The sequence below is a fragment of the Artemia franciscana genome, chromosome 18 (assembly GCF_032884065.1).
Source record: "Artemia franciscana chromosome 18, ASM3288406v1, whole genome shotgun sequence".
Classification (NCBI taxonomy): Eukaryota; Metazoa; Arthropoda; class Branchiopoda; order Anostraca; family Artemiidae; genus Artemia; species Artemia franciscana.
In genome coordinates, this window is record NC_088880.1 from 2325524 (window position 1) to 2351460 (window position 25937).

General features: G+C 34.3%; 1 protein-coding gene across 3 annotated transcripts in view; it reads right to left on the reverse strand.

Moving 5' to 3' along the window:
* The window catches only part of LOC136038492 (head-specific guanylate cyclase-like), a 224074-nt gene that overhangs the window by 150922 nt on the left and 47215 nt on the right, over nucleotides 1-25937 (reverse strand). For 2 of the 3 annotated variants that reach the window (XM_065721578.1, XM_065721577.1), the window contains exons 4-5: nucleotides 20691-21370; nucleotides 14349-14528 (exon numbers count right to left, since the gene is read on the reverse strand). In XM_065721578.1, the coding sequence (XP_065577650.1) occupies nucleotides 14349-14528; nucleotides 20691-21370 (860 nt within the window). The remainder of the gene's footprint in view (nucleotides 1-14348; nucleotides 14529-20690; nucleotides 21371-25937) is intronic. The other variant, XM_065721579.1, reaches the window with a different exon arrangement.

The window sequence follows — 25937 nt, forward strand, 5'->3', positions numbered from 1 at the left end:
AAGACATTTTTATGTGTCGTCTATGTCTCAGAATTAACCCCCCTCCCAGCTACCCCAAAGAGATAATTAATAACGAAATAACGAGTAACGAGTAACGAAATAACGAGTGGAAATAACGAGACATTTTTATGTCTCGTTTATGTCTCAGAATTAACCTCCCCCCCCAAAGAGATAAATAATAACGAAATAACGAGTAACGAAATAACGAGTGGAAATAACGAGACTTTTTTATGTCTCGTTTATGTTTCAGAATTAACCCCCCCCAACTACCCCAAAGATATAAATAATAACGAAATAACGAGTAACGAAATAACGAGACATTTTTATGTCTCGTTAATGTCTCAGAATTAACACCCCCCCCCAACTACCCCAAATAGATAAATAATAACCAAATAGCGAGTAACGAAATAACGAGTGGAAATAATGAGACATTTTTATGTCTCGTTTATGTCTCATAATTAACCCCTGCCCCCCCCCAAATACCCCAAAAAGATAAATAATAACGAAATAATGAGTAACGAGTAACGAAATAACGAGTTTAAATAACGAGACATTTTTATGTCTCGTTTATGTCTCAGAATTAACCCCCCTCCCCCAACTACCCCAAAGAGATAAATAATAACGAAATACCGAGTAACGAATAACGAAATAACGAGTGGAAATATCGAGACATTTTTATGTCTCAGTTGATTCATTTAGTATTAAGAGGTATTTACTATCTCCTATTCAAAAACGATAACCCATAGTTTTTTAGGTCCATATGGCCCTAAAGAGTTTTAGGTCATTAGGTCCATATTTTGCCCAGAGAATCTTAACTTGATTAATATTGATTAAATCATAAACTCTGATTTTTTCTTCCCTTAAGCATAGACGCTATAGTACAAAATATTCTTTAAAGCGTAAGTGGTATTTTTTGCTTTTTGTAGCACTTAAGTGTCGTGGGGTGGTTTCATCCCCTAATACCCACGATTTGATGCACTTATTTCCTTTTTTTGCCCTTGAAAAAACAGTTTTTTTTGGAATGAACTTAATACATAATTATTTTTACTTGGGAAGATTTTGCAAACATTAGATGGACGATATTATTTCATAATTCAAATTAATATTATATTGATCAGTTTTACAAGTGGTAAGCAATCAATTAATTAGAATTTCAATTACTATGCATTAGTTATCTGTAATTTGATATCTCAAATTATTTTTAGTACATTTTTAATAATTATTATTACTACTACTAACAACTAGCCGCAGCACAGACCCGCCTGAGGCCAACACAGCTACCCACACTCATTCTTCATTCCATTCTATGCAAATCCTCCCTCTAAACCGTCCTAGGAAGTTCCCATTTGCCCTTACGACTTCATCCCGCCCCAACTGAAAATGACCTGCTTTCCATTTAGCCTTAGACCGCTGGCCAAAAAGGACAATCTTTGGCGATTTATCATCCTTCATCTTCAGAATCCTTGCCATCTCAACCTTTCCCTTGTTATGGCCCTAGGAGGAGAAAATGGAACCACATTTTTAGTACAGCCTACTCTTTGAAATAAGGTCAGTCAGTCAGGTACCCAATACGATCCGTAGTCAGTTTCTCCGGAAAACATCTAGTAAATATTCCTCCGTCTTTCAGCGCCCACGCTTCCTAGCCATATTTGACCACTATCATCACTGTAGCTTCCAATATTCAAATCTTGGCTCGCAGACACATCTTCCGATTCTTCCAAACTTTTATCAATTATGAAAAAATACTCTGGGCCTTTGCTATTCTACTTTTAAGATCTTCACTGAACTAACAATAATAATACTACCAAAGTAAGGGAAGCTCTCCATTTAATCAATCTTTTCGTTATCCAACGTCACCTTTTCATCGTCACTTATTTCTAGTCTAAGCAACTTAGTTTTCTTAACATTAATTTCAAACCTATTTTAGCACCTTGAACTGGGAAAACTTCTAGAAGTTCATTTATTTTGCTCACAGTCTCATCTAGGATGCTAGATCATCAGCATAATCTAAGTTCGGGAAAGTTTTACTTCCCCTTTTGATTCCGTGCTCTCCTATTACCTTTTCTATGCTGCTTAAACCAAAGCTCATCAAAATGATCCATATAAAGGGGGATAGAACATAACCCTGCTCAACTTCTGATTTAATACAGAACCAGTTGCTAACCCCATTTCCTACCTTATCCGCAGCAGTTTTATTCTCCTAACTAACACTTGTCACTTTAATGTGTTAGTCTGGTTATACCAAACAATTATTTTTCCTTTGTTAAATCTCTTCTTTCAGGTGAATCAAGCGCTTGCTCATAATCTACAAAACTGAGGTTCATAAGCTAAATTGATCAATTCAATTAAAAAACATCGAAGACAATTTTTAAAAAAATTAGGGTTTGTTTGGCTTTTGAAGTCTAGATTTTCTGGACAATGAAATATCCTGCATTGTTGTTTGAGCCTTTCATTTGGAGACTTTGGTAACCATAGCAAGTGAAGTCAAAAATTATTCTACGAATATTTTTGTTAGCCTTTAATTTTAGATCAAGATATAAGAAATAACTTCTTAGTTATGATGCAGGATAAGAGCTATATATATATATATATATATATATATATATATATATATATATATATATATATATATATATATATATGTGTGTGTGTATATATATATATATATATTTGTATATTTATATATATATATATATATAAACATGTATATATATATATATGTATATTTGGGGTAGTTGGGGGGAGGGGGTTGATTCTGAGACATAAACAAGACATAAAAATGTCTCGTTATTTCCACTCGTTATTTCGTCACTCGTTACTCGTTATTTCGTTATTATTTATCTCTTTGGGGTAGTTGGGGGGGGGGTAATTCTGAGAATAAACAAGACATAAAAAAGTCTCGTCATTTCCACTCGCTATTTTGTTTCTCTTTACTCGTTATTTCGTTATTAATTATCTCTTTGGGTTAGTTGGGGGGGGTTAATTCTAAGACATTAACGAGACATAAAAATGTCTCGCTATATCCACATGATATTATATCTTAAAGTGTAAAAACTTTCTGTGCTGAATTAGGAATTAAATACAAAAAAAAACACAAGTTTTTGTAACTGCAAGTAAGGAGCGACGTTAAAACTTAAAACGAACAGAAATTATTCCGTATATGAAAAGGGTGTCCGCTCCTCAACGCTGCGTTCTTTACGCTAAAGTTTGACTCTTTGTCATAACTCTACTTTTTAAAACAATAAAAAAAACTTTAGCATAAAAATCGAGGCGTTTAGGAAGGGACAGCCCCTTTCATATACGGAATAATTTCTGTTCGTCTTAAGTTTTAATGTGGCTCCTTACTTGCAGTTAAATAAATGTGGTTTTTTATTTAATTTTGGAAAGTTTTTGAATTAATGCATGTTTTGATTTTGGCTAACCGCACATGAATAAATAAAATGAAATCTAAATTTCGTCAATACCTCGCTCTTTATGCTAAAGCTTGAATTTTGTCCCAAATCTGTAAGAATAAACCTCGAATCACAAAGGCCTTAGAATAAATAGTTGAAACTACTAAAAATACTTTAGCGTAAATAGAAAGGTATTGTGGAGCAGACAAACCCCCTTATATACGTAATATATTATGTTCGTTTTAAGTTTTAATGCTGCTCATTACTTCTTGTTGAAAACAAAGTATTTATTTTCTCATTGTTTTTTTTTTTTAATAATGCTAGAAAATCCTGCACCTCCTTCATGGAAATTCTCTTCCCTCACGATGAATTCCTCCATGGAAAGATCCTCCCTCCTAAACCCGACCCACCCCCACCCTCCCCAACCCACCCTTGACTTGTGACCAATTTTTTTGGTCACTTAAAAAGGGCACTAGAACTTTTAATTTTCGTTATAATGAGCCCTTTTGCGACGTTCTAGGACAAATGGGTCGTTACCATCACCCCTGGGGAAAAAAGCAAAAAAAAAAACAAAAAAAAAAAAAACAACAACACATAAACACGCATCCGTGATCTGTCTTCTGGCAAAAAAAAATACAAAATTCCACATTTTTGTAGATAGGAGCTTGAAACTTCTACACTAGGATTCTCTGATACGCTGAACCTGATGGTGTTATTTTCATTAAGATTCCATGACCTTTAGGGGATGTTTCCACCTATTACAGTTCGTTACCATGAACTGTTTGATAGTAATAACACGTTCAACCACAGCCATCATGTTCCAAAGTTCATTTGCTTCACTAAAATCCGTATTGAAAGTAGATGGTTTAAGCAGCCTAAAGACTTTCAAATATGGAATAATGTGCATCGTTCACCATTGGGGAATTGTCTAATAGCTCTAGAATTTATGCTCTCAGAAACTTAAAAGTGATTTAGCGTAAGCACTCTATGGAGAGAATCTTAAAGCCCGATGTATGAGCTAATTAATCCTTAAGTTTTGCCCCTTAAACTGTTACCCCTCACGCTGAGAAAAGAAATCCACTTTGTCAAAGAAATAGATCCCTGATACGGTACAAAAACTTCACTTGAAATGTGCAACAGCAACTGCAGTGTTGCATAAATTACGTATTATTTCCTTAAAACTGATATCACACAATTTTCAGAGAGTGAAAATGTTTTACCAACGTTCAAATGCAATTTTTTCTTCTTTTTGACAAGTTAGAGTGGTTAGTTACAGCGCAAAATCCTTCGAGATTTGACCTTCGTGATCCCTATTGGAGGTTGGCTGGAGTAAACAATGCGGTAGCGAGCTTCACGTGCCTCAGTTTTTTGACTCTATTGGAAAGCCAGTCGTTCAGGATTTGGCAAAGTGGGTTCTGTCATTGCTAAGTTTACCAATTACCAATGAAAATAACGAAGCAGTTTTTTCTGTTATGAACTTTGTTGAGTCAAAGCCTTTGGATAGAATGCTTTTACTAATTCTAAATCTGATTTTGATATTATCAAATTAAAATTAACAAACTTGATATTATTGAATGTGAAATGTGTTATATGGATGTCTTTAAGAAACCAACGAGTTTGGTCTTTGTACCACTGGCCACAAATATTCTAATCAGCAATTATTTGTCTCTATAATATGCATTTACGAAATATAACTGACAATATTTCTGAAAGTGAACTTACCTCCAGAAAATATTTTTCTTTTTGAAAATATTTCTGGGAGTGAGGTTGGCATAGCTGACCCTAATTGTGGTGAGAAGATGGCAAACAGACAAGTTTTTATGGACATTCTGTGGATTCTAGAATGCTATTTGCCGTTGATAAAACATTTTATTTCAAATGTTCGACTTTGAAATAAGTTTTATCATGTATTAATTTTAATTTTGTATGATTAGTAGTTAGTGCGATAATCTTGAAACACTCTTAAATTAATAATCGTCAAGTGTCTGAGACATCATTTCCTTTTAATCCTCAGTCTTATAGATTAAGAGTAACCGTCTGACTCAGCTGAATGAAGAGTTTTATCAATGGTCCGATCCTTGTAAGGTTAAAAACAGGGTATGTACCCTGGTACATACCCCATCCTTTACCAGTGTTTACATTCAAGTGGTTAGTGTTATATAAAAGAATAACAGTCCTGCAGTTAATATAGGAAATGAGGTTAATAGCGGGTTTCTTATTGAATCAGGAATTAAGCAGGGTTGCGTTTTATCCCTATTCATATGTAACATTTTGATGGACTTTGTCCTAAGAAGCACAGGAAAGATGAATACTGTCCTAAAAAGCACAGGAAAGTCAATGGGAGAACACGGAATTAATTACGCAAGTAAAATCTCCTAGATTTAGACTATGCTAATGATTAAAGCATCCTAGATGAAAATATTAGAAAAAAAAATGAATTTTTGGAGTCTGAGAGTCCAGGGTGCAAGAAAAGGTTAAAAAATCAATGTTAAGAAGGCTTTGTCGCCGAAATCAGGCATAAATGATGGTGAGCGGGTGTTGCTGGTAGCGAGAAGATCGATCGAGCGGACAGCTTCACTTACCTAGGTAGTATTAAGAGTAAAGGCGGTGGGTACAGTGAAGATGTCAAAAGTTGAATAGCCAAGGCCTGGGGTGTTTTTTGATGGTTGAAAAAATTTGGGAAGAATAGGAAGAAATATATGTTAACCAAAAAGAGAATATTATGGCTTTGAATTGTGGAAGCTACAGTATGGCTTTGAATTGTGGTTTTTTCCATTTTTTTCCAGAGAAATTGTCTACAGATATTTTGGGTTTGAACCCATATTACTGACTGTATCTCTAATAGTAAGCTATGTGAAAAACATGATTCAAATTCCGCTTTCTGGGGCTATTAAGAAAAAGGTTGAGACGGCTAAGACATGCTCTGCAGATAAAAGATAGGATATTGCCAAAGATTGTCTTTATCGGTCAACCATCTATGGCCAAACAAAAAGCAAGTCGTCCCCGAATGGAGTAGAAGGATGTTGTAAGGAAAAATTTAGAGGAAATAGGAACTTCTTGCGAAGGTTTAAAGAGGGGTCCTTTATAAGGTTGAGATGGAGGAGGAGCTTGTGTTACTGAGTTGGTCTTAGGTTGCTTGGTGGAAACTCTTATTTTTTATCTTCAGTAATAGAAGTCTTTATGAATGCAATGTAGTTTTTCTCATTATAGTCGTTTTTTTTTATATTTTTTATTTAAAACTCAACCTTTCCAAAAGAATTCTTGAAGGAAAGTCTTTGCAGGTATCTAATTGTAAATACTCCCAAACACGGTAAAATATATGATTCTTTTGACCCAAAGATTGGACCTTGAAAGTCTAGAGCCAATGACACATCAAACATAAAACCGCACCCCATTTTTATAAAATCTTTTTTATAAGCAATTGGCAGTTTTCATCCTTTACAGCTTGCTTTAGGCATTGTAAGGCTAATGGCTTCCCAGGAGGCATATTCATTGAACGTTTTCGATTATTTTAAGTAAAATGGGTACTTTTGAATTGTAAAATCAGATGTCCAAGCGAAGGGTTTACGGAGGATAGGTAGCAAAAAGGCACAGGAAGAGGCAGGTTGCCATCCAGTGGTTTTTCACTCCTAGAAAGGGTGCTAGGACTTTCAATTTTTCATGTTGATCAGCCTCCTTTTAATTTAGAGGGGGCACATCAAACCCTGACTTCAAACCAAATCCCAAATATTTTGAAATTCAATATTGAGTCACAGATAGTTTTATTCCCTGAATCGATGCCGGACAATGTGCAAAAACCGTTTTAATACGTGAGCACCAATAGCCTCTAGACAACTAACACCAGCAGCGGAAATTAATGTTAACCGAGGAACGGATATAAATGGCCAATTTGCGTGTCTCAAACTTGTTAGGAAACCTTTGCTGGTTGCCTGGAAGAAAAAAAAGAAAGGATTCGTTGAAATACACGTGGTCTGTGATTTATTGTAAGTCAGGTTGTCCTTGAAGTCTCCCAACGAAAGTAGCTGCCTGTGACTAATTCACTTCTTAGGAAGTTGATTCATAGGAGTCTGAAACAAAACAAAGAAAAGGCTAATGACGTTTTCCAGAGACCCTGTTTAAGCCCGCAATAACCTTTTCTAATACATGCTTCATGGCTAAGCTACTGAGAAAATAATTGCTAGAAAGAAACCGTAGCAAGGCCAACATAATTAAGGCACGTTTTTCCTAGAGTAACTTCGAAATAGAATTGCCTGGCAATTCAAGTGTATTTTTTTTTAAATTGTCCATCAAAAATAAGGTTTTATTTAAATAAATAAATAAATGAGATAACTGATCATTACCAACCAAATATTTCATAGAGGGGTTTGACTAATTCCATATTCAACGGTTATTAAAATCCAGTCATAAGAAAATAAATAGAATTATTATTTAATTATTAATTAAAGTAACTAATTTTAATTAGCTTTGTTTGTGCTACTTAAATTATTGTAATCTACTGTAACATTAACAATGAATGAATTGAATTATTAAAACACACAAAAGTATTTGTTAAAGCGAACTTTAACAAATACAAGCACCGTTCCAACCCCCAGCTGCTTTTGCTATAATTTATAGTAATCGGTTCAACTATCTATTAAATAAAAAAAAACAAGTTTTTTTTACTGAAAGTAAGGAGCAAAATTAAAACTTAAAACGAACAGAAATTACTTCGTATATGAAAGGGGCTGCTTCCTCACCAACGCCCCGCTCTTTACGCTAAAGTTTGACTCTTTCTCTCAACTCTTCTTTTTAAAACAGTAAAAAACTTTAGCGTAAAGAGCGGAGCGTTGGTGAGGAAGCAGCCCCTTTCATATACGAAGTAATTTCTGTTCGTTATAAGTTTTAATTTTGCTCCTTACTTTCAGTTAAAAAAACTTGTTTTTTTTTATTTAATTTCTGAACGTTTTTGAACCAATGCATGTTTTGATTTTGGCTCTCCGCAGAAGAATAATTAAAACAAAATTTGCATATTTTTTTTTTTTTTTTTTTTGCTAAATGGCTTTCTCTTAATTTTGATCGAATGATTTTGAGAAAAAAGAGCGGGGGATGAAGCCTAGTTGCTCTCCAATTTTTTGGTAAATTAGGATAAAGGCAACTAGAACTTTTAGTTTTTTAGGAATCTTTTTTTTTGTAAAAGATATACGTAACTTATAAATTAGCTTACGTAAAGAAGTTTTGTGTTCTCATGTTTTTATTACATATATGAGGGGGTTCGCCCCATCGTCAGTACCTCGCTCTTTACACTAAAGCTGAAATTTTGTCCCAATTCATTAAGAATGACCCCTGAATCACAAAAGCCGTAGAATAAATAGTTGAAATTACTAAAAATACTTTAGCGTAAAGAGCGGGGTATTAGTAGGAGGTGTGCCCCTCATATGGGTATTAATTTCTGTTCGTTTTAAGTTTTAATGCTGCTCTTTACTTCTAGCTGAAAAAGCTTTTTCATATTTATTTTTTCATTGTTTTTTTTAATAATGCCAGTAAATCCAGCGCTCCATTCATGGAAATTTCCTTCCACCATGACAAATTCCTCGATGGAAAGTTCCCCAGCCTATCCCCCTATTCTCAACCCCTCCCTCCAACCAAAAAATCCTACTGAAAACGCCTGCACACTTCCCAATAACCATTACTATATGTAAGCACTGGTCAAAGTTTGTAACTTGTAGCCCCTCCCACGGGGACTGTGGGGGAGTAAGTCGTCCCCAAAGACATAGTTATAAGGTTTTTCGACTACGCTGAATAAAATGGCTATCTCAGAATTTTAGAATTTAGAATTTTAGAAAATAGGGAGAAACACCCCCTAAATGTCATAGAATCTTAACGAAAATCACACCATCAGATTCAGCGTATCAGGGAACCCTACTGAAGAGGTTTCAAGCTCCTATCTACAAAAATGTGGAATTTTGTATTTTTTTGCCAGAAGGCAGATCACGGATGCGTGTTTATTTGTTTGTTTTTTCTTTTTCCCAGGGGTGATCGTATCGACCCAGTTGTCCTAGAATGTTGCAAGAGGGCTCATTCTAACGGAAATGAAAAGTTCTAGTGTCCTTTTTAAGTGACCAAAAAAATTGGAGGGCACCAAGGCCCCCTCCCACGCTAATTATTTTCCCAAAGTCAACGGATCAAAATTTTGAGATAACCATTTTGTTCAGCGTAGTCGAAAAACCTTATAACTATGTCTTTGGGGACGACTTACTCCCCCACAGTCCCCGTGGGAGGGGCTACAAGTTACAAACTTTGACCAGTGCTTACATATAGTAATGGTTATTGGGAAGTGTGCAGGCGTTTTCAGTAGGATTTTTGGTTGGAGGGAGGGGTTGAGAATAGGGGGATAGGCTGGGGGAACTTTCCATCGAGGAATTTGTCATGGTGGAAGAAAATTTCCATGAAGGGAGCGCTGGATTTACTGGTATTATTAAAAAAAAACAATGAAAAAATAAATATGAAAAAGCTTTTTCAGCTGGAAGTAAAGAGCAGCATTAAAACTTAAAACGAACAGAAATTATTACCCATATGAGGGGCACACCTCCTACTAATACCCCGCTCTTTACGCTAAAGTATTTTTAGTAATTTCAACTATTTATTCTACGGCTTTTGTGATTCAGGGGTCATTCTTAATGAATTGGGACAAAATTTCAGCTTTAGTGTAAAGAGCGAGGCACTGACGAGGGGGCGAACCCCCTCATATATGTAATAAAAACATGAGAATACAAAACTTCTTTACGTAAGCTAATTTATAAGTTACGTATATCTTTTACAAAAAAAAAAAGATTCCTAAAAAATTAAAAGTTCTAGTTCTAAGAAAAAAGTTCTTTTTTCTTAAAATCATTCGATCAAAATTAAGAGAAAGCCATTTAGCAGAAAAAAAAATATGCAAATTTCGTTTTAATTATTCCTCTGCGGAGAGCCAAAATCAAAACATGCATTGATTGAAAAACGTTCAGAAATTAAATAAAAAAAAAAAACAAGTTTTTTTTAACTGAAAGTAAGGAGCAAAATTAAAACTTAAAACGAACAGAAATTACTTCGTATATGAAAGGGGCTGCTTCCTCACCAACGCTCCGCTCTTTACGCTAAAGTTTTTTACTGTTTTAAAAAGAAGAGTTGAGAGAAAGAGTCAAACTTTAGCGTAAAGAGCGGGGCGTTGGTGAGGAAGCAGCCCCTTTCATATACGAAGTAATTTCTGTTCGTTTTAAGTTTTAATTTTGCTCCTTACTTTAAGTTAAAAAAACTTAGTAGAACCGATTACTATAAATTATAGCAAAAGCAGCTGGGGGTTGGAACGGTGCTTTTATTTGTTAAAGTTCGCTTTAACAAATACTTTTGTGTGTTTTAATAATTCAATTCATTCATTGTTAACGTTACAGTAGATTACAATAATTTAAGTAGCACAAACAAAGCTAATTAAAATTAGTTATTTTAATTAATAATTAAATAATAATTCTATTTATTTTCTTATGACTGGATTTTAATAACTGCTGAATATGGAATTAGTCAAACCCCTCTATGAAATATTTGGTTGGTAATGATCAGTTATCTCATTTATTTATTTATTTAAATAAAACCTTATTTTTGATGGACAATTTAAAAAAAAAATACACTTAAATTGCCAGGCAATTCTATTTCGAAGTTACTCTTGGAAAAACATGCTTTAATTATGTTGGCCTTTTTTTCCTACGGTTTCTTTCTAGCAATTATTTTCTCAGTAGCTTAGCCACGAAGCATGTATTAGAAAAGGTTATTGCGGGCTTAAACAGGGTCTCTGGAAAACGTCATTAGCCTTTTCTTTGTTTTGTTTCAGACACCTATGAATCAACTTCCTAAGAAATGAATTTGTCACAGGCAGCTACTTTCGTTGGGAGACTTCAAGGACAACCTGACTTACAATAAATCACAGACCACGTGTATTTCAACGAATCCTTTCTTTTTTTTTCTTCCAGGCAACCAGCAAAGGTTTCCTAACGTGTTTGAGACACACAAATTGGCCATTTATATCCGTTCCTCAGTTAACATTAATTTCCGCTGCTGGTGTTAGTTGTCTAGTGGCTATTGGTGCTCACGTATTAAAACGGTTTTTGCACATTGTCCGGCATCGATTCAGGGTATATAACTATCTGTGACTCAATATTGAATTTCAAAATATTTGGGATTTGGTTTGAAGTCAGGGTTTGATGTGCCCCCTCTAAATTAAAAGGAGGCTGATCAACATGAAAAATTGAAAGTCCTAGCACCCTTTCTAGGAGTGAAAAACCACTGGATGGCAACTTGCCTCTTCCTGTGCCTTTTTGCTACCTATCCTCCGTAAACCCTTCGCTTGGACATCTGATTTTACAATTCAAAAGTACCCATTTTACTTAAAATAATCGAAAACGTTCAATGAATATGCCTCCTGGGAAGCCATTAGCCTTACAATGCCTAAAGCAAGATGTAGAGGATGAAAACTGCCAATTGCTTATAAAAAAGATTTTGTAAAAATGGGGTGCGGTTTTATGTTTGATGTGTGATTGGCTCTAGACTTTCAAGGTCCAATCTTTGGGTCAAAAGAATCATATATTTTACCGTGTTTGGGAGTATTTATAATTAGATACCTGCAAAGACTTTCCTTCAAGAATTCTTTTCGAAAGGTTGAGTTTTAAATAAAAAATATAAAAAACGACTATAATGAGAAAAACTACACTGCATTCATACAGACTTCGATTACTATTTTGATTTGATTATTGGATTTAATAACTATTTCCAAAAACAAACATTAATCAAATCTAATTCTATCTACGTAGATAACTTCGAAGACCACACTGCCTTTCCATGACGAAAGTAAAACAGTTCAAAATAGGGATGATACCTTTTTATTGACAGTGAATAGATATAAAATTATTTTACTGGATATTTCGAACACATATACAGTGTTCATCATCAGCAGTAAAACTCAAAACTGCTGATGATGAACACTGTGTATGGGTTCGAAATATCCAGTTAAATAATTTTATATCTATTCACTGTCAATAAATAGGTATCATCCCTATTTTGAACTGTTTTACTTTCTAATTCTATCTTAATTCACAAGAATAAAGATTTCTATAGTTTATGATTTAGCTATAAAAAATGTAAACTATTCAATGACGAAGTAAGATCTATCACTACATTCATCACGAATACGAAAAAAAAAAATCAGTGAAGGAAAAAGCAAAAAAGAGGCTCCAGACATTGATTCCTGGACCACCAAAAACTAGTTATATTACTTTAAAACAGGCGGGAAAAGCTTCATTTTACAAAGCAACTTTAAAGATTCTTATCAAATTTAGTTTAACAGTTTCAAATGATTAAATCATCATTTATTTACAAAATTTTAACCACAGAGGAACAAAGGGCTTACTTATAAAAAATAGTACCTCGAAAGCTTTCTGTTCCTTCTACTTGCTCAAAATTATAAACAAAAGAGCAAATCCATTTTTGTGCTGAGTTACCAGGTTAAAATTTGAGAACCTCAATTTGACCACTTGTAAGAAATGTGAAGATTGCATATAAATAGAATACAAAGCTTAATTTTATTTTAAGTATCTCGATACTATTATTTCTATCCAGAGCCACTCCTAGAGCTGATGGTACCCGGGGCAAAATAAGTTAATTACAAAATTAATTCTAAATAATGCATTTAAGTTTTACGGTAAACAAGTAAAAAACAAACCTTAATGAATTTTATTTTCAGTACCTTGATGTTATCCTTTCCATCCGGAGCCTCTCCTAGGGCTGGTGGTGTCCAGGGCAAAATTAATTAGTTGCAAAAATAATTTTAAATAATGTAATAAGTTTTATTGTATATAAATAAAAAACAAACCTTAATGAATTTTATTTTCAGTATCTCGATATTATCATTTCCATCCGGAGCCACTCCTAGGGCCGTTGGTGCCCGGAGCAAATTTAATTACATTTATTGCAAAATAAATTAAATACATTATAAATTGATGACAATATTGTATATAAACAAAACCATAAATACAAACCTATGAAACTAAAGCTTACTTTTTAAAAAGAAGCATAGAAAAATAACATCTCCTTTTCCACTTTGCTAAAATTAGTATTAGGTTGTTCATAATACAGTAATGTGTGACAGACAAGATTTCAGTTCACGTCACTATCTGTCTTATTCAGATGTTATTTCTTTGATAAGAAATAGAGCGGAGAAAAGCTAGGAAACTGTAGCTGAAGAAAAGGACTCCAGAGTCGGCCGAGGTAGATATAGATCTGTTCAAAGGAATTCGGAATCTGGAAATATAAAAGCCATTTGAATTCGGACAATCAAAGGCTTCTCAACCGGAGCTACAAAAATCGGAAGACTATAAGTTTATGATAGTGTCAAAGGTACATGTTTATTATTCAGAACACACCCAATAAGTGAAGTTAGGCTCTTTCGTGAAAGAAACTACGATGCAGGCACATTTTAATTAAATATTTTGTATACAGAGGTGGTTAGGCTAGATTAAGTTAGGTATTAGATATAATGCACCCCACCCCCGCTAATGCGCAAATATATAGCCTACACTTTTGATAAAGCTAATGAAATAAACCAAAATATGATGAAAATATAATACTTATTAGGAAAATTGTAAAATTAAAACTTAGAATTCTAACCTAACCTTTTGCCTTTGAGTTTTGTCTTTGCGGCTATGAAACCGGATTTCCTCACAAAATGTACCTGCATCGTAGTTTGTTTCGCGAAAGAGCCTAACTTCACTTATTGAGTGTGTTCTGAATAATACACAAGTACCGTGTCAAATTAACGACAATTCTAAACGGTAAATAATAATTAAACAGGAAGCCCTAATGCTAAATGGCAAACCTAGTGGCCTAATGTGTCATTTTTTAACCTTCTTTAGCTCTTTAACAGTTTTATTATTTTAAGCAGTTAAGCAGGTGTACCTGTGCTCTAGATTGTTCCTTCACAAGTATCACGTCTCTTCTGGCATCGTGGATAGGAATGTCCGAAATATATAAGCCATTGGAATTTAAACCTTCAAGGCCATCTACACACGGGGATGCAAAAATGAGAAGATGGTCATTCTGTGGCATGTATATAATCTGTGCTTTGAAGTCCAGAGCCTAAAGGTAAGAAGTTTTCATGACATTTCAGTATAGCTATTTAAAACTGATGTTAATTGTGGCAAGGGAAGTGGTGCCGTCAAGAGCTTGGTGCTATGATTGACCATTTTCCATATTGACCATTTTCCATTATGACCATTTATGATTGACCATTAACAATGAAGTTGTTAATCAATTTCAAGAAATTGATTATCAAATAGACGTGTTTGGCTAGACAGTGATTCTCTAAAGAAAGCATTGTCTCATGATCTTACACTTATTCTTAAACTTATAACCTTATGTTCATCCTTAACAGGTATATATAAAATATATATTTGGGCGGAGGAGGGGTTAAAAAACGCACAGTAATTGCAATTGTCACCGTAAATATACACAGAACTCGCTGACAATGTAAGAAGTGTCAAGAAAGTCAGTAACATTTAGGATTTCCATGGCTTATCCTTCATTAGACAAAGAGGTTAAGGAGCGTATATTTTATCTTAACAAAGGTATTGACATACCATTTTTGGCTTCGAGTGGGGGGGGGGGGTCTCCAGTACCTATCACGCATAAAGCTTCGAGGTCCTCGTTTAAAAACTTTAATATGTTAGGCGACAGATTGCCTAATTTCAGAATTTCACAGTTGGCAAATACATACTATTCATTGTACTTCTATTCCAAAGTAATGACCAATGAATATATTTAAAGAAAGTTGTACTTTTGTAAATATAATATGATAATAAATTTAAAAAGGATAATCTTTAGAGATCTAGAATTTTTATCTTATTTAGTACTTCTTTTCAGTTTAGCAACACACGAAGAAGATACAAAAACAGTATTTTTTTTCTTTTCTCTGTTCTCTTATTTAATCTTTTAGTAGTATTTTCTTAGGCAATATCATTGTATATTTCCCGAAGTGAAATAGTGACCCTGGTTTTGGAGGTGGTATATTTGTATAAACATTAGTGTGGAATATATTAGGAAATATAATCGACCCCTGTTTTTCGCGTTTTTCTGTATTTAAAACGAAGATGAATTAACTAGAAAAAAAAATTCTACTCAAAGTAAAGAACGAAGTTGAAACTTATAACGAGCAACAATTTTAAAGTAACTTAATATTTTTTTCAAGTTTAGCAAGACACGAAAAAAATACAAAAAAAAGTATTTTTTTTTCTTTGTTTTCTTTTTAATCTTTTAGTTTGTTTTTTTTTTGGCAATATCATTGTATATTTCCCAAAAGGAAATGGTGACCCTGGTTTGGAGGCAGTATATTTGTATAAACATTATTGTGGAATATATTAGGTAATGTAATCAACCCTTGTTTTTCGCGTTTTTCAAACAGTTCGTGGTAACGAACTGTGGTAAGGAGCGACCCGGCTCAATAATAACCGAAACTATAAAAAATGGAATTGTGATACCAATAGTTACATCAAAAGAATCACATTTTTACGCTGATTCTAAATATGTTGGCTTCATCAACTTTTGGTTCTACCCATCAAAAGTTACGAGCCTGAGTAAATTCGCCCTATTTTAGAAAACAAGGGAAACGACCCCTAAAAGTCAACGAATCTTCACGAAAATTACACCATCAGATCCAGTTTATCAGAAAACCCTACTGAAGAATTTTCAAGCTCCTATCTACAAAAATGTGGATTTTTTTCCCCAGAAGACATCACGGATGCGTGTCTATTTGTTTCTTTCCCAGGGGTGATCTTATCGACCCAGTGGTTCTAGAATGTCGCAGGTGGGCTCATTCTAGCGGAAATTAAAAGTTCTAGTGTCCTTTTTAAGCGACCAAAAAAATTGGAGGGGGGATCCTACGCTCATATTTTTCTCAAAGTCACTGGATCAAAACTTTGACATAGCCATTTTGTTCAGCATAGTCAAAAAACTAAATAATTATGTCTTTCGGGACAACTTAATCCCACACAGTCCCCGGGGGAGGGGCTGCAAGCTACAAACTTTGATCATTGTTTACATATAGCAATGGTTATTGGGACGTGTACAAACGTTTTCAGGGGGACTTTTTCACGTTAAAGGGGGTTGAGGGAGGGTCACGTGGGAGAATCTTTCCATGGAGGAATTTATCATAAGGGATAAAAATTTCCGCGAAGGGGGTGTGGAATTTTCAAGCATTATTTAAAAAACAAAAGTTTCTTCAGGTTGAAGTAAGGAGTAGCAGTAGAACCTAAAACGAACAAAAATTATTACGTATATAAGGGGGTTCATCTCCTCCACAATACCTCCCTCCTTACGCTAAAGTATTTTTTGTAATTTCAACTATTTATTCTACAGCCTTGGTGATTCAGGGTCGTTCTTAAAGAACTGGGACCCAAATTTAGGCTTTAGTATAATGAGCGAGATATTGACGAGGGGGAGAAACCCCTCTTATACGTAATAAAAATATAAAAATATAGAATTTCGTTACGTAAGTTAATTCGTAAGTTACGTATATTTATTACTAATAAAAAAGTTCATAAAATATAAAAAGTTCTAGTTGCCTTTTCAAGTAACCAAAGACTGGAGAGCAGCTAGGCCTCCTCCCCCGCCCTTTTTTTTTATCAAAATCGTCCGATAAAAACTATGAGAAAGCCATTTAGCAAAAAAAATTAATATGCAAATTTCGTTTTAATTATTCATGTACGGTGAGCCAAAACCAAAACATGTATTAACTAAAAAACGTTCAGAGATTAAATATAAAAAACAAGTTTTTTAACTGCAAGTATGGAGCAACATTAAAACTTAAAACGAAAAAAATTATTCCTTATATGAAAGGGGTTGTCCCTCCTCAATGCCTCACTCCTTATGCTAAAGTTTGGCTCTTTTTCACAACTCTACTTTTTAAAACAATAAGAAACTTTAATGTAAACAGCGAGGTGTTGATGAGGGGCAGACCCCTTTCATATACGGAATAATTTCTGTTCGTTTTAAGTTTTAATGTCACTCATTACTTGCAGTTAAAAAACTTGTTTTTTTTTTTTTTTTGCTTAATCTGTATTAAAAACGAGGATGGATTAACTAGAAAAAAATTATCTGCCCAAAGTAAAGAACGAAGTTGAAAATTATAACGAACAACAGTTTTAAAGTAACTTAATTATTTTTTCTACAAATAACCGGGGGGCAAGCTCCCGCCTTGCCCCCCCCCCCCTCTTAATGACGCCGCTGCTGTTTCGTCATCCATTTTGTACTCTTAGTCAAAATTTGTTCCTTCAAATATAAGGTTACTGAATGATATATCCCTCTGAACTGAATACTTGTAGGATCTTTGGTGCAAATTCAAAAGTCGGAGAGTTGAAATCTTGTCAAAAGTTGTAACTTCTCCGTTTAGAAAGATTTAGTAGCTTTCTTCCATTTACTAGTAAGGAGCTATTTGCTATTTTAAATAAAAGAATTAAGTCTAAAACGAATTAACTTAGTCAAAAAGAGCTTGCAGGTCATTTTTAATGTTCGCTGCAAGTTTGGAGCCATACTAGCCGAGTAATTGGCACGCTAGACTAAATGCTATGTCCAGAAGGGAAGAAGTTTCAGTCCTGGTGTCACTGATTATTTTATTTTGAACGGGTCAGCAGTGCCCCTCTGTAAGTTTGGCCACACCTGACCCAGTTCTAAATGAGTACCTGAACAAATTTGGGAGAAATATCACTCGAAAAGTCGGATGATTTGCTTTTAAACCCTGCATTGCACTCCCGGGTGAAGGCAAAGAATTAGGAGATAGGTACCTGTGCTAAACAGACCATTAGTCAGCATGCGATAAATATTTTTTAAAGTTAGTTTTGGATGAACTACAAAAAAGTTTAGGGTCAACTGTACCCTCATTTGATTTTAAACTATCTAAAACGACATGATTTAAAGTATTGCTATTTGATATTTAGGATAATTGTCAATAGCATTTGGGCTGTATTCGGGTCATCATTGTTGTAGTTAGGCATAAGATGGTCTAGCATGGAACTTTGTTGGTTCCGCTTAAAAATTTCTTGTTAAATATCAGTTTTGCTACTTAGCAATTTAAATTTCGATTGACTGAGCCCTCTTTCAATGCTATACGATACCTGTTTCTAATGGGGTCAAAAATGGTAAAAAAAAGAAATAGCAGCCGTATTCTTCTAGGGAAAAACTAGAAATTTTTACTTTTGTACATGGAGGACTGCAGTGTCCGTTCAGGAGTTCTATGAAAACTCAAATTTACATTCTTAAGATCAGATAAGAATCAAACTGTGGTGTATATATTTCCATTTTCTTTGTATTTTTAGCACACAAACCCGCTTTTTTTTAGTTTCGGCTAATATTAAAAAATATTTCCTTTACTATCAATTCACTATCGTGATTGATTTAAGGGTGTTTATAATCATGAAAGAAAAATTAGCAAGGAGAGAGATAATTGCCTTTGGACAAACCATCATGGGATATCTAGCAATGGACACAGCTTTTCATGGAGACATCTTGTCGTGACGATAACACATCAAGGTGACAACTTGACAAAAATCAGTCTTATTGCATAAAAACCACAGCTATCAAAGACTTTTTTTGTATGCTTCCTTTCACTGAGTTGATTCATTGGATGATTAATTAGTTAATGTGCAATATTTCATATTTGAAAACACATTATTGGGGGGGGGAGGGTATTGGATCTCTCTGTATCAGGAAGAGCGCTAGAAAAGCCGTCTTAGCTAATTAGCTGGCGCACTGGGTTGAGAATCCTTTTTTCAAAGGCACGGGTTTGATTCCTGGCGTTTCTGGTTATTTGGTGTTGGACGGGGTCAGTAGAATTACTATATAAGCTCAGTCAGAGTCGACCCAGCTCTAAATGGGTAGCTGAAGAAATCTGAGGAAGGTAAGGAGGACGGGTTCGTGAAAGCAGAGGATGGTTGCCCCATATTGCACTTCCTGGCTGAAAGGCTACGAAATGGAGTCACTACCGCCTGTTCAGGGGTCACTTACTTACTTACTATTTAAGGGGCCTTAGAGCCCCAAAAGGGCATTTTCAGACGCAATTTTTCTGCAAGAGGTCGTCTACATAAGTTTTGAACAATTATTCATACCCCAAGCCGCCTTCTACTTAGAAAAACATATTTGGACCCAACAAGTAATTTATATTTTCTTTCAGTCAAAAATATTTTGAGCACAAAGTATAATGACAGATTCAAATGCTTGCCGACTTTTAAAATCATGCTCTTGGAAAATTTTCTGGGGGATAATTTTCGGAAATACTTGTAACAAGTCAATGATAGCAGAAAATGAAAAGGTCTACATTTACATGAAAAATTTTAGTTTTGAATACTGTTTAAGGAGGAAAAATTTCTACACCGTTTCCCTACAATTTGTGCCACAGAGTGCGATTTTCGCCAGAATTGGGTCAAAATTTCACTTGAAAAAAAAAGTATGAGACGACATTCTATTTAAGGTATTAAATGTTCTATAAAAATCCGTAATAAAAACTCTCACATGGCAGATTGCTTCTTATTTAAGACCTGACGGTGCACTTGTCGTTTGTAAATAAGCGAAAAGCCAATTAAACATAAATAATTTATTTTTATACATGGAAGTAAAATGTATGGTTAATGCTTAAGATAAACAGATGTCTCTGCAAATATAAAAAATACTATACTGCCGCCTCAGAATCCTGTTCTTTACATTAAAGTTCAACTTCTTCCTTAATAAGAGCTTATTAAATACAATGTATTTATATTTACTAATAGTATCTTTCCGCAGTGTTTTACACAAAAATTGAACAAAATTTTGATTTTTAAAAGACATTACATTTGTATCCCTTTGTGTATCCCTTCTCTGTCTAACCCCCAACGTAAATTTTGGAAAAAATGTGAAATGTCTGAGAAAGATTGCAGCTCCCCTTGAAATTAGTTAAGTTTAATTTGCTTTAAGTTCTCTCTTTACATCCGCTGCCAATTTTTTAAATTCAGTGAAACAGAGTGAATCAATTTTGCAGTAAATTGTTGTTCCTTAAAAAAATTTAGAATCAATCCCCAGAAGAAACCCTGATCGAGTTTTAAAGCCCAACTAGCTGAAAGGCAAGTTAAATGCTGGAGCTGTGGAGAGCAGAGAATTTAAATGTATTTATATCTGTATTGCAGTTCTGAAAACTTGAAAAAATAACTGAGAACGTGTTTTAGTTCAAGGTGATGTAAAATATATTGCATAAGAAAAGCATATAAATTAAGACCTTACCTGATTTTCATGGGTATCCGATGTGTTCGCTGTTCTCCGACATCGAAGAATAAAAGGAGAATTAATCTTTTTCACTATCTTGGCAAACGATGTGGGATTCACATGTGGCTTTCTAATTTCTAAATATGTCACAAAATCACTTTCATACAATCTTATAGAGCGACCAAACAGTTTCAAAAATCCAGCTCCAAGCTCAACTATTTTTAACTTCCTATCAAGCACCAAGTGCCACGGGAAGGCGGAGCAAAATGTTTTTGAAGAAAACCTTTCTGTACCCCACTCTCTATTTTGCATAGGTACTGTCTTGATTTTGTAGCCAAAATGGTAACGTTTTGACTCTAGACTAGAAAGCTCATGAAGTGTCACTTGCATTGATAAAGAACAACGAAATAAGTTTTTTGCAATACCTTTAAGCACTCCAGCAAAAATATACCCAGCAGTTGGGGTATTAGTTCCATAGTGAAGTAAGATCCGCTCTGGGTCTCGAACACAAGAAAATGATGTGCGGTGATAGTCTTTAGTATTATTTGATATCCTTAGTTCTGCAAAAACACTTCCCAATCCTGTGAGAAAATCTTGAAGGTTCGGGGCGAAATTTCTCAACGTTCCTGAGAATTTTGTAAGGCAGGCCACAAGAAGTTTCTCTCCCAGTGCTTCTAGCACTACACGAAACTCGTCAGCTATAAAATATTCAAAGTATTTGACGTAATAATGGACAAATTTTCAAAAAATCTAGGATAATATACACCTAATTTACTTGTAAATCTTTGGGGTTGGGAGTCCGAAATTGTAATATCTTCTTGCCTTTTCATTAAGAAGTCTTATTTATAATGTTTGAAAAAAGATGTTCAGAACCTTGTAAGCTCCTAATGATGGAGAAAATAAGAACATTTTGGACCAATAGCTCCAACCTATTATGAATTAGATATTTAAAGGTCGCAATGAAATGAACTTTTGGGAAAAACAAAGTACTTTGGCTAAATTAGCAAAAACTAATCAGATCAACTTTTTAATCTTAACAGTACTAAAAGACCTTTGACATGTGAATTTATTTACTTTAACCTATAGGCCTACTTAAGACTTATAAATGCAAAGCTTGTTTCAATTTGTTATTACATAAAAAAAACTAGTTTTTTTAACTGAAAGTAAGGAGCGACATTAAAACTTAAAACGAACAGAAATTACTCCGTATATGAAATGGGTTGTCCCCTCCGCAATCCCTCGCTCTTTACGCTAAAGCTTTTAATTGTTTTAAAAAGCAGAATTGTGGCAAAGAGTCAAACTTTAGCGTAAAGAGCGAGGGATTGCGGAGGGGACAACCCATTTCATATACGGAGTAATTTCTGTTCGTTTTAAGTTTTAGTGTCGCTCCTTACTTTCATTTAAAAAAACTAGTTATTTTCATGTAATTTCTGAACGTTTTTGAATTAATGCATGTTTGATTTTGGCTCTCCACACATAAATTATTAAAATGAAATTTGCATATTAATTCCTTTTTTGGCTAAATGTCTTTCTCTTAGTTTTGATCATTTGATTTTGAGAAATAAGGGATGGGGAAGGAGGCCTAGTTGCCATGCAATTTTTCGGTTACATAAAAAGGCAACTATAAATTTTAATTTTTAACGAATTTTTTTACTAGTAAAAAATATAAGTAATTTAAGAATTAACTTACGTAACAAACTTTTATATTCTTTAATTTTTATTATGTATATGAGGGGGTTTGTACCCTCGTTAATACCTCGTTCTTTACACTAAATCGTAAGTTTTGTCCCAAATCCTTAAGAATGACCAGTGAATCAGAAAGGCCGTAGAATAAATAGTTGAAATTACTAGAAATACTATAGCATAAAGAGCGAGGTACTCCTCCTAAATACCTCGCTCTTTATGCTAAAGTATTTTTAGAACCCCTCATATGCGTAATAGTCTCTGTTCTTTTTAAGTTTCAATGCTACTCTTTACTTTCAATTGAAAAATCTTTTCCATGTTTATTTTTTCATTGTTTTTTTATAGCAATTTTAGAAAATCCTGCGCCCTTTTCATTGAATTTCTGTTCCCCCATGACATATCTCTCCAAGGAAAGATCCTCCCACATAGCCCCCTCCCCTCAACCCCACCCCCAAAAAATATCCCCTGAAAACGACTGTACACTTCCCAATAACCATTATTATATGTAAACACTGGTCGGAGTTTGTAACTTTCAGCCCCTCCCCTGGGGACTGAGGGGATTAAGTCATCCCAAAGACATAGTTTTTATGGTTTTTGACTATGCGGAACAAAATGGTCATCTCAAAATTTTGATCTGTTGACTATGGAGAAAAAATGAGCGTGGGAGGGGGCCTAGGTGCCCTCCAATTTTTTTGTCACTTAAAAAGGGCACTAGAACTTTTCATTTCCGTTAGAATGAGCCCTCTTGCGACATTCTAGGACCACTTAATCGACACGATGACCCCTGGGGAAAAGAAAAACAAAAAACAAACAAACAAATAAACACGCACCCGTGATTTGTCTTCTGGCAAAAAAATACGAAATCCCACATTTTTATAGATAGGAGCTTGAAAATTTTGCCATAGGGTTCTCTGATACGCCGTATGCAATGGTGTGATTTTCGTTAAGATTCTGTGACTTTTAAGGAGTGTTTACTCCTATTTTCTAAAATAAGGCAAATTTTTTCCGGCTCGTAACTTTTGATGACAAAGACTAAATTTGATGAAACTTAAATATTTAAAATCAGCATGAAAATCTGATTCTTTTGAAGTATATTTTAGCATCAAAATTCCGTTTTTTAGAGTTTCGTTTACTATTGAGCCGGGTCGCTCCTTAATACAGTTCGTTACCACGAACTGTTTGAAAATCAAGCACTTTGAGGTGACGACCTTTAAGCAAAGAGTGACACGTCCTAACTTTACCGAAACTTCGAAAACGGGAGTCTTGATAACAATATATAGACAGATAGATAGATAAGTATATTTCAAAAACCCGTGGGCCATATACACAAAAATATAAATAAATAACAAACAAGCAAGGAAATTAACAACAATACGAACACGCACAAAAAAAAAGAATTCAACGCAAAAAGTACCTAATCTAACTATAAAAGAAATTAATCATATAAAAATTTTTCTTCTTATTAAAGATTTATCTATATATACTCCCACTCGAAATATTGTGGTTGGGTTACTATTTTGTAGAATACCCGGAAGCATCAAATTAACCCCATGCAAATAAATTTCCCGTAAATCCAAGAGCACCGGGCATTTCCGGAGAAAATGATCCAAGTCTTCATCATCATCTTTACAAAGGGGACAAACATATCGCCTATCAGGACCAACTATCATTTTATTTTTGTCGAACGTTTTTTGTCTGTTCTGGATTGGAAGACAATTTGCCCTAAGCTGAATCAAACGACGTAGAATCATAGCCGGTAAGTTAAATTTAAAAAAAACTTCCTCCCCAAAACTAGGTTTTGCCTGATTATAATGTTGCAGGGTTGTAGAATCAAAAACCAGCCCTTGCCAATGCTGAATTTCCTGACTCTCTAATATAAATCGTACCTGGCTTTCTAAATTACTAAATGGCTTTCTATATATGTTACCGTGGATTTCCTTAAGTTGGTGACTGTCAACATTCACCGGTGAATATCCGAAACCCCTTTTTTCTTCTTCTTGGATTTAGTCAGCGTTTCCAGCAACCTTTTAAATTTGATGCAAGTTTCGATGATGGCAGGGAAGGTTAGATCAGATTGGTTTGGTGTGGTGTGTTTTGTTATGTTAGCTCAGGTTTTTAGCCTAAACTAAAAAATTTAGATACAAGCTTAACATAGCCTATCTAACATAACATAAACTAACATTATATAACTTAACTTTAACTTGATCTCCACCCCAACAGTCTCCAACTCAGAAAAGTGTTTTATAGTGTTCTTATAAGTAGTGTTTGTAAATGTTTTTATTTGTTTTATGCTTTTGCGCAAGGTAGAATTGTGGTTTTAAAAAGTGCTTAATATTATTTTTTTTACATTAACCAGCCCCCCCAGCCTCTGGGGCTACTTTTTCCAGTCACCCTGCTCGCCAACTCACAGCAGACACCACGTTAGCGGGTATGGATTTTCAATTGCCCTTTTAAGTGCATATTTTATATTTTTATTCTCTGCCTATGTAAAGATATTTCAGTGATTATTTGAAATAAATACCTTCAAGCAATTATTTTTGGTAAATATATAGTGAATTTATTTGCATTAATTAAACATTTCTTAGTATTTATCCAACAGTCTGAGGTTATTTTAGTTGTATTTTGACAATGAGCGGAGAAATATGTATGGGTTTCAAATTCAATTCACATCATTTCTTTGTGAACCTTTAATGTCTGTCAAAACAAAACTTTTACCAAAAAATAATTCAAAATCCTGATAAAATGTTTTTAAAAATCTTCAAACAATCTTCTACTGCTATAGTGTGACTATTGCATCAGACATAAAATTTCTACAGGGACTTGACGTGATAAATATTATTGAACCAAACTAGTGGTTGATTACTGATAATTTAGCTTAATTCATTGAAGAAAGGTCGCAGGAAACATTGCAGCTTTTTGCTGTTCGTTCTCAGCGCAAAACCATCCGTAGCCATTGTTCTCCAAAGTCTCTTTCATTAGAGTAAATGTATGAGAATAGTTGCATTGAATTGTACTTACTCTACCATGTATAGGGTTGTTCGTGGTTTGATTTCTCTTATAACCTTAAACAAGCAAATATACCTCGGTGAACCAAAATTTTTATTCTCAGCATAAATCAAGATGCTAATAAACCTTATGGTAACATTCTATTGGATCTCAATAAGAAAACCGAAGAGTTACGCATAGTCACGGATACTTTCAACAGTGAAATTGCTCTATATATACCCGTGAATAATAAAAAATATCGTTATTCGCCATCATGACACTGAAGAAACTACGTAGAAACAGATATATATTTTCTGTCCCAGAAAATTCAAAAAATGCACCTAAGGAAGGCTATACTCAAACAAAGAATTAATCGTAAAATCATTCATCTTCTATTTGAGCTTTGCTTAAACTTAACTGAAGGCAATGTTCATCTGCAGGAAGTAGTTAAGCGACGGACAAAGTAACGTCGTTTACTTGTACATTCTCTAGCTTGCAAAAATAAAGGAGAAGATTTTACGAGAAAACAGCTTGTTAAAGCTGTTGGTAGCTTCTTTTCACTGTTAGAGCCAATAATCGCAGGACTTGTAAACATTA